General features: G+C 29.4%; 2 protein-coding genes across 3 annotated transcripts; one reads left to right on the top strand and one right to left on the bottom strand.

Moving 5' to 3' along the window:
• The first annotated feature begins 1,439 nt into the window (after window positions 1-1,439).
• Window positions 1,440-4,057, top strand: LOC129606809 (ero1-like protein). Its single transcript, XM_055517375.1, has 6 exons — window positions 1,440-1,891; window positions 1,942-2,202; window positions 2,259-2,932; window positions 2,990-3,143; window positions 3,209-3,360; window positions 3,436-4,057. Exons 1-6 carry the CDS (start codon window positions 1,772-1,774, stop codon window positions 3,485-3,487), a joined length of 1,413 nt encoding a protein of 470 aa, XP_055373350.1. The 5' UTR covers window positions 1,440-1,771; the 3' UTR covers window positions 3,488-4,057.
• LOC129606808 (WD repeat-containing protein 47) lies at window positions 3,895-8,573 on the bottom strand. Of its 2 annotated transcripts, XM_055517373.1 has the most exons (4): window positions 8,348-8,573; window positions 7,430-8,246; window positions 6,347-7,333; window positions 3,895-5,322 (listed from the first exon to the last, which is right to left on the bottom strand). In XM_055517373.1, exons 2-4 carry the CDS (start codon window positions 8,076-8,078, stop codon window positions 4,127-4,129), a joined length of 2,832 nt encoding a protein of 943 aa, XP_055373348.1. In that variant the 5' UTR covers window positions 8,079-8,246; window positions 8,348-8,573; the 3' UTR covers window positions 3,895-4,126. The 2 variants fall into 2 exon arrangements, with proteins under 2 accessions (XP_055373348.1, XP_055373349.1); XM_055517374.1 differs by lacking the exons at window positions 6,347-7,333; window positions 7,430-8,246; window positions 8,348-8,573 and adding an exon at window positions 5,380-5,509.
• Between the last annotated feature and the right edge of the window lie 1,623 nt (window positions 8,574-10,196).

The following is a 10,196-nucleotide window of genomic DNA, read 5'->3' as shown; positions in this document are numbered from 1 at the left end:
AAACTAATACAACTTGTCAAAAATTTTAATAACAATTTTTGAGGAAAAAAGGGGTTTATGTGACAAAGCTTTTTATTTTTGTTAAGATAACTTACTGATTTAAAATTTAATTTTATTCTGCGAAAGGACGCTATTTTTTAATAAGATAACTGATCCAAAACTTATTCTACGTCGTAAAGGGAGTTAAAGTTAACATTCAATGAAAATGATTTAACTTTCAAAATTATTGAGGAAAATATACGTACACGTAATACGGTTCAAACATGATTACAGTAATAATTTTTTCATTTTGTTTAGTTATGTTTACATTTACTTGCACTGGTTGTATTTAGCTTATTGAATCCAAAAATTTTTGAGATTAACTTTATAATATATCCAAAAAAATTTTTTTGTCATAAAGGTAAGTATGGATATAGATTTTGCGTTTGCATAAAATCAGTAATGAAATCAGTTGTGAGATAAACGTATAGTCAGACGAAACAGGTTATTTCCGCATTCGGTAATTAATTTTTTTTGATTAAAGTTGTTTTTATAGTTTTATAGTTTTTACGTTTACTTGGATCATGATAGAAAGATAAAATTTTACTTATCAGTTCGTAGCTTGGTCTCTTTCTAAGCCTTTTGACAAAAATAATGTATTCCAAAAATATATAAGCACTAAAAGCTCCGCACTAAGAAAGCACCACTGAAAACAAAGATAATGAGAATTTTCTGTAAAATAGATTTCATCCGGAAACCAGCAAATGATTTCATCATAATAGCAACAGTACTTGCTACTTATTTTGAAAATGATTGCATACTGTGTTTATATACAGCTTGAAATCAAATTCAAGTGGATTTGGAGTTTCGCTACTTGACCTGTAATTTTCAAGTCAAGTCGATCCGATAAAATTATTAACTTGACTTGTATATCTTCAGCATATAGCGGATTGAAAGATTGAAAATAACAAATTAATATACATGTAATTCTTGTCGGCTTATGTCAAACTCAAATCAATTTCAAGTAAATATATTAATATACCGCATAGATTACAGTATATGCGCAGGTTGAAATTTTATATCTAGTATTCGATATGCCATATAAACGATTCGACTCTTAATTGACTCGAAATTTTGTTTTAAAGAACGAAATTGGAGAAAATATTTTCGCATACATTTCGGCTTTTCGTTGAAAAGTTTTTAATAAGCAAAATTTAAAATCAATTTTAAAAGCGTACGTCTTCAAACTAAGTAAAAAAACTTCAATGTAATACAATAATTCTAAAATAAATATTTTTCTTTTCACGTTGGCAAAAAACAAATTGCTTTTCAAAACAAAATAAACTGTTGAATGAACTTAGTATGCATACATACCTACTTTTATTTTCGGAACCTTGACATAACAAAAATATGTCAGCCGTCTTCGGAACTCAAAAATATGAGATTTGATGTCAAAAAATTGCTCACAGAGCCCAGTATTCTGTTGTCAAAGTAAAATTAATATTTGAAAATAAAACTAGAAAATCAGAAAACATTTGTCTTTTCACTTTTATCAGTTTCTCAATTAGAAAATAATTCGGAATAGCTTTTTTGTGCATTTGTATTTGCTCTTAAAAAATAATGTGATTAAATTTTTACATAGGAAAGCATGAGTACGTGTACTTCACCATATGTGATTATTTTTATATTATTTTAAACGTTTTCAAAGAAGAAGTATTTTAGCATTAAAAGATTATTGTGTATAATAGAAACTCTGTCTTAAACCTTCACTGGGATAACTAAGAAATAAATAATGTCTGTGCCGGCAAAACTTATTTATTTCGCAATAATATTCCTTGTTTTTTACATATATTACTCATGTGGATACTTTCATTCACAACAATATGATGACGACAAAAAGTGTTTTTGTGAGGTAAAATTTAAAAATATCCATTACAGTAAATTTTTAAGTTTCTATTTTAGTTAAAAGGTTCAATTAACGATTGCAGTTGTACTGTTGACACTGTAGACTATTTTAATAATGTTAAGATATTCCCACGTTTGAAAAGTCTTCTCTTAAAAGATTTTTTTAGATTTTATAAAGTTAATCTTAAAAACGAATGCCCTTTCTGGCATGATGACAGTAAGTGTGTTATGCGATTTTGTCGAGTTAAATCTTGCTCAGAAGCTGATATTCCTCCTGGTATTAAAGGTGCAGCTAGTATCGAAAACCCAGCATTTAAGGTAATACTTTGATTTAATTTTTATATGACTTAAGAAGAAAAAGCGTTATGTTGCAGTACACAGCACCTGGAAATAGTGAAGAATCAGACTGTCGGAAAGATTTTGATGAAAAATTGGGATACTTGAACACAAGTATAAGTGAAGCAGCTCATGAAGAATTCCGGAAATGGGCAGATCATGATGAAGCCGAAGATGATTTTTGTATAAGTGATGATCAACAACACGAAGCTGAATACGTAGATTTGCTTCTTAATCCTGAAAGATATACTGGTTATAAGGGAAAATCTGCCCACAAAATTTGGAGTAGTATATATCTTGAGAATTGCTTCGACAGTAATACTCAAATAAATAAAAAACTTACATACGTGCCGAATGAAATGAAATTTTCTTGTCTAGAACAAAGGGCTTTTTATCGCTTGATTTCAGGTTTACATACAAGTATTAATATTCATCTATGTTCAAAATATTTATTATCACAAAATAATGACTTTTTAAATCCGAATGGTGTTTGGGGCCCTAACATTAACGAATTTCAAAAGCGTTTTAGCCCTGAAACAACGAACAAACAAGGAGCTTACTATCTTAAAAACCTGTATTTTTTGTATCTAGTTGAGCTTCGAGCTTTAGCTAAAGCATCACCTTATCTGAAAACCGAAGAATACTTTACTGGGAATGCTGAAGAAGATCATGAAGTCAAATTAGCAGTCAGTGACATTCTTAGCTTAGTGGAGTATGTTCGATTATATGTTTGTATGACCAAAGTTTGCAAAAAATTATAATTTTTTAGGAAGTTCCCATCACATTTTAATGAAAATAAATTATTTTCAAGTGGAATAGAGTCAATGAAGTTAAAAAGTGAATTTAAAGAAAAATTTCGTAATATTTCAAGAATAATGGATTGCGTAGGTTGTGACAAATGCAAATTATGGGGGAAACTACAGGTAATGTATACATTATGCTGTAAACTCTCATGTTAATCAAAATATTTATCTAAAATTCTTATTAGACTCAAGGCCTTGGTACAGCTTTGAAAATTCTTTACTCAGATAAATTTAATACTATTATTGGACCACATAGTTCAGAAAAATACTCTAAAGATAATGTGACACCACATTTAACTAGGACAGAGATTGTTTCCCTGTTTAATGCTTTTGGAAGGTAAGAAATATACGTATATCTATACATGTGTTTTTTTACAAATTGATTTCTGAATAAAATCTGAAAAATTTTCAGGCTGTCTAATAGTATATTTGAACTGGAAAACTTTAGAAAAATTTTGAGGTAACAAAAAAATCATTAATTATATTTTTACATGTGATTTTATTGAGTAGAGTGAAAGGGATTTAAAGGTATATTAAAAAATTTGTTTGATTGAATTTGATAAAAAAAAATTGTACACGTATTCGAAACATAAATCTATATAATACATATTTTTCAAAATGTAAATAGCTTCCCAATTTATTTTTAAAAAAATTTTTCAAAATTTTTTCAAGAAAACATAAGTATTTATTAAGTTTAACTATTTATTAACTTGTAAATAATCAAAACTAGGATAACAAGAGTCTAGTTTTTAGAAAGATATCACTTTTAACTCCGAAAGAACAGTAAGAACCACTTATAACTTGTAATCATTATGTTAGAGGTTAGATGTATCTAAAAATATATTGCAGTTTTAGCAGTGAAACAAAACAATTGTGCTTACATATTTTTAATTTATTAAGTAATTAATATATTCGTAATTTAATTGAATAATTTAATGTCCATATAACTTTTGTGGTAGACTAATTATATCAATTATTGTATTTTTATATTTGTTTGAATAACTAGTAATAATAAAAAATCAAATGAAAATTAAGTTAAACTCAATTCCATTTATTCTTGATTAACATTTTTTAATTTATCCTACAGTAAAATAAAGTGTACTTTATAGTGGTGGCAAAGCCCACATGGTGGCAGTCTTGTCAGCTGAAGTTGAAATAAAAGAGAAATCTGTCGGATGCCAGCGACCGGAAATAACTTTGTCAGTGTGGTGCGCTACAACAACCGATGGAAGCGGCAAAGTTAAGTCACCTTGTAAATCAGTTAATGCAAGTTTATTATCATATGCTGCTGTCAAAAGATAATAAGCTGAAGGTGAAAATCGTATTGACCTAATATCTGCCGAATGTGGTTTGAAACATTGAATTGGTCTATTTCCTCTTATATCATATAAGACACAAGAGCTATCTTCATGTCCTGAAACTAATAATCTTCCGGAAGGATCTACACAAACGGATCCAACTGGTGAACCTTGTCTCGTTGTGGGAGCTGTAGCTGGCGTTATCGTGTTAACGCAACCTCGGGTACGTAAGTCCCAAAATCGAATTGTTTTGTCCTGAGAACCAGAAACAAACATAGCACCACCCCAATTAAACAAAGACAATATATGTCCGCCATGACCACTTAATGCTTGGAAAGGTGTTGCTGTTGCGCAATCTGTAACATATATTTTGCAATCACCTGCGCCACCACTAATAAGTAAACTTGTTTTGTTTATTGAGTCTTCTAAAAAACATAAATCTCTAATAGTGCCATCGTGCATTGTTAATTCTATTTCTTGGCCTTCTAATTGCTTTTTAATTTCGTTATATCGCATTAATTTTATTGTTTTGTCGTTAGAACCTGTGGCTACTAGTTCACCATCAGGTGACCAACCCATGCAATATATAGATCCTTTATGGTGTTTAGTGCGTTTAAATAACACTGTAGGTTGATAAGTGACGTGATGTTCGTGTACATCTGTTAAAGAAGGATATTCACAAATTCTGAAAGTTTTTGAATTTGACCCAACAGAATAAATTGTCCCACTTGGATGAAATTCAGCACACCGTACTGCTTGAACATCTTCAAGAGTAGTTACAGCAACAAATTGAGGACGATTATTATCATTGTCGATATTTTTATTTGCATGAGGCATTTGAGTAATATTTTCACGGTTTTTGTCTGCGTATTCGTTTTGATTGTTTACCACATCTTTTGAATTCAAATCATTCACATCGATTTCTTTGCTCATTTTTTGTTGTTGATATTTTTCAAATAATTCGCCCTTCATTCTTGTAGCAAAATTCATGTCAGTTTTACCTAAAAAAAAAGTAGAGTGTTTTTATTTCAAATAAACATACAGCACATAAATTTTACAAAGTTTGTTAATACATATTTGAAGATATAAGTTAATAAATGGAAATATAGTACGTGTTTCATCTTTTAAAGAGGACAATAAATTCCTTATTTTCTTCAGTTCTATTCATAAATTCTCTGTATTGATGGCATGTTTGATTCAGTTGCCACTTTGTATTCTGTTACAAAAAAAAATTAAAAAAAAAAAAAAACAAAATCTTACAGACTTTGAGTGGCTAAGAAAATAGAAAAGATTTTCGATGGTGAATTCGTGATATATTAAATTAATTTTTCTACTATGCATGAACAGATTTTAAAATAGAAAAAAATTAATAATTTAGGTGCAGGCTTCAGCATTCTGTAAATTAGGCCAACTTATCAGTTATAAATGGTAATGATTAATTTAAATCGAAAAAAAATCTTATAAATATAAGTCAATCCCTTTAACGCAAAACATTTTGTATTAAAATATTATTCTTTCAATGAAATGGTTTCCAACAAGTTTAACAATTTTAACTAAAATCATCAATATTTAAAAATTTTGCTAACAACTAACAAGTTTTAATAATAACTAATATTGCAGTTTAAATAACCAATAATTTTATAAATTTTTGTAAACAAATAATGTTAGTTACAGGTATAATTGGCAAGGTTATATCACTTGAAAAAATTGGTTTAACTTTTTCGTGTGATCGTTGAACAACGCATTAACACAGTGCAATAACCAAAATTTTAAAAATTGAAAATTTTGCGAATTTAATATAGAGGAAGCTCATATTTGTCGAAAATTATATATCTCTTTTTGTTGTTTGTAACCGATTTCTACTTAATATTTAATAAAATGATAATCAAGAAAGAATAAGTGCTGATTGCTGTACAAAACAAAAGTTCATAAATTATGAAAAATAAACTTTTATAAATACAGATAGTATTTTTATAAATCTACGGTTTTAATTATGGGTTATGTGTTTTTAGTCAATGATCTAACCTTGCGAACCAGAAAGTGGGAGTTGTGTTGAATTTAACTTTTGAATTGCATTTGGTTGTGCTTTATCATATATATTTGGTTGCATGTTTGAAATTTGATGTTCAGTTTTTGCTTCATTTACTCCACTTTTTTGTGACGTATTTGATTGAACCAAGTGTGAACTATTAGCATGCATTTGAAGGGTTGGAACCACTGTATGTGCTTGTATGTGTGCCGTTGAATCCACTACAGGATCAGTGTAGGGTAATTCTACTTCAGAAAGAAAATGCTTGTCGGTTAAAGAATCCCTTCGAGAACTTTTTGCCGTTGAAGTGGCAGTTGCTGGACTATTCCTACCTGAAGAAGACGTTGTTTTATCTTGTGAAAACTCATTCTGCTGAGAGTCTACATGATTTCTCTCATTTATTTTTAAGTCTTTTAATTTTTGCGCTGGTATTTCTTGAATAGAAGGCAAGCTTTCAAATTCACCATGAGTATTGTTTCCAGCAACAACACCACTTGAATCATTTGTAAATAAACGATCTACACTTGATACCATTACATTCCTGTTAGTGGGTTTGATTCCTGTTAAGTGGAAGCTTGCAAAACTTGAGCGGGACATGGAATTTTTTTCTATTGTTTCGTTTATTTTTGCAGCATTCAAACCAAAGGGTAACCCTTCGAGATTCGGTATTAAAGAACGTGTCATGACATCAGCGGCACTCCTAGGTCTAGTAAAAGGCATCACAGAATGTGGAAACGTTTTTGGTTTGATAGGTGTTATCATCATATGTTCGGTCCAAGATGTTTCTAATGTTGGTCTTTCCAAACGCTCTACATCTACGTTTAATGTTTTTTGTTCAAAAGGCACTGAAAACGTCTCTGAAGGAATCGATTGAAGCCAACTCAATAATGACAAATCAGAATCACTAAAGCCAACCGATCCATCAAGAAGTTTGGAAAAGCACATATCATCATTAAAATTTCCAGTTGCACCTGTGGCTTTACCTAAAATTATTATTCAAATCAATATGCTTTTCTTTTGAATTTATGAATAGCAAGATTTATGAAAATGAAATACTTTTAAAAAATCAATATATATACCTTGACAGTAACTAACACAAGATTCATAAAGTACTCCTTTAATTAAAAGTTGTATTAACCGATCATTTTTTGCCGATGGATTACAATCCAATTTTGAATCATGAGGCAAATATTTTTCCACTAAAGGATAAACTTCTCGAAAACATTGCACACGAGCCTTGCTTGGATTCCAGTCGCGGAATTGTAAATGATCTGCTAGTCTTGGAAATGTTAAAAGTAAGCATAAATTGGAATAATCTTCTTTAGAGGGGGCTAATTTTTCTAATTGTTCAAGTACTTGTACTACTTCTTCTACAGCACCCTCCATTGAATTAACACCTTGCCCAGGAGCTGTAATAGATCCTCCAGCTTCTGATTTAATGCATAACAATTCAACATATTTATGACGCAGAATTGTATAGCAAAATTTTTTTATGTTGAATTCCGGCAGAGTCTCCAATGGTTGTATGAATTCTATTACATCATCCCATTGTCCATCCAAAATCAATTGACGGAGAAATAAAACATCATCAGAGTACTGCCCATTAATCACTCCAGTTTCTCGTTCTAGTGATAATTGTGTGATATGTAACTCACGATTATCGAGAAATTCTAGGGCCAGTCGCACCACGTCTTCTTCACGCAAGGCAAGACGGGCGTTAAAAGGCATTTTATTTTTGTTTATTTATTGAGTCCTTTAATCCTTCGAAGTTGAGATTGAGATTCATAGATGAAGGGAAACAATTAAATTATCTAATAACAAATGCAATATTATTATTATGATAATTAGATTCCTTTACACCTAATAATTTTCACTTTGTATGTTGATCTAGAACAACTAAAAATCAATCGATTAGAAAATTTTCTTTCATATTATGTGTTTTATTACTTCTTTTGCTTTACTTTGCAAACAATAAAAATTCAATGACTCGAACTTACCAATTTTCCTCCCACTTCACCTATAAAAAGAATTCAATGGAATCTTAAATTTTTTACTTTATTAAACCAAATATTCCATAATGCCAACAAATTAGTTAAGTGATCGTTGCAAAATATTAATAATTTTATATTTTAAAGAAAATGAATAAAATAACCCTAAGTAATAAAATATATTTTCGTCAAAACTAATCGGTAAATTTATTAAATTGGATAGAAAACTACTAAGTGACGTTGACTACGTACAGTTGCCAGACAATATTATTAAAAAAAAAGAGTTAATATTTCTCAGCTAAATTTGAGTAATAACTCTATGACTCTAATAGCCGGCTGGCATTTCGATAAAAAAAAGTTATCAGCTGTTTTTGATTTGCGGATTTCACTTTTGGTCAAGTTGAACGTTATTTATTTGATGAGAAATTGCATTTGACATGTTTGTTTAATTAAAAAAAATAAAATGGAACATTTCAATGCAACAAATTTGAGCCTAATTCACTATTTCACTATATCTGAGTTGACTCTGTATGCAACAGTTGTAATTAGGGAACAAACTCGGGAAAATTACCAGAATGTTAATTCCCACATAAAATTTCCTAACGCTTCTCCTACAAAACATATTTAACTGAAAAATAAACCTGAGAGTTTCATACTAATATAGAAGTCCTATTGGTCTTAATTGTATAAAAGGTGCAGTAATTATTGTTTTTACAAATTTCTAATTGCAATTTTCTGAGTGCGAAAAACATTATTAAAGAATCAAAAAAAAATACTCAAAATGAAAAATATGGTAATTTAACTTACCCAGCATTTACACATACAAGTTACTTGCATGCAAGTTTGTATAATATTAATTGTCAATTAGTTTTTCGAAATGTCAAATTACTTGCTATTATGACGTAGGCGTTTAGCAAGTTAATTTTTGAAAATGTCTTTGAGAAGAAAACAACTAGCAATATATATAATTGTTTATAAATTTTAGAAACCATAAGTTTGCTAAGTTTAATTTTTTCAAAACAAAATTCAAAAATTTTAAATTAAAAAAAAAAAAAATCAAAACAACAAATTTTTTTTTGTGAATTTCTCAATATGTCAAATTACTTGCTCAAATTACTGGCAGCAAAATTTTCTTGCAAGTTGAACTGCAAGTAAACAAGCAAGTAGAAATATTTCAATGTGTTAGTAAAATTTTTGTATGTATTGCAACTTTCTTGCAAGTAACTTGTACGTGTAAATGCTGGGTTAAATCCTAACAAAGTTCCAGAGAACTGTCAAATCAAAAATATCAATTCTATCAATTAAAAATTATTTATTGAATGATGAACTGACACAAAAGGGACAAGAAAGACTTCAATTATATAAAAAGTTTAAAAAAAAACAAATATACAAAATAAAGTCTGATGAGGCTGTAAGTGTGAACACTATTTCGACACCAGACTTTGTCCGACTGCAATAATAGAAATTAATCTATTTCTATCGATTTCTGTCAGATTTTTTGAAAGTAAATTATTGAAAACTAATTTTTCGAGAGTTTTGAACAGCCATAAGTTGATTTTTATTATGGTTATAATTTTGGTAGAAAAATTATTAATTTTTGACGCCAAGTCTGAGCTCTGCTAAAAAGTTTTATTTTAGCTCTTTCTTTAAACAGTCATCAGAATTCATCGTATATCTAATCTTAGATTTTGTCGTGCAGTAAACTGCATCTTAGTCGCGTTACTTTGTGGTATAAAAACCTATCACGTGATGTCATCTCAAATATGATGTACATTATAGAAACCAGAGTTCAAAATTTCGAAAAAAAGGGTCAAAGAAAAGCTAAAAGGGCTATAATTGATAATATGCTTAATTTTAG

This window comes from Condylostylus longicornis, unplaced genomic scaffold, assembly GCF_029603195.1.
Source record: "Condylostylus longicornis isolate FDR11 unplaced genomic scaffold, ASM2960319v2 ptg000022l, whole genome shotgun sequence".
Classification (NCBI taxonomy): domain Eukaryota; kingdom Metazoa; phylum Arthropoda; class Insecta; order Diptera; family Dolichopodidae; genus Condylostylus; species Condylostylus longicornis.
Note: the sequence above shows the minus strand (reverse complement) of the source record. Positions and strands in the feature narration are given on the sequence as shown.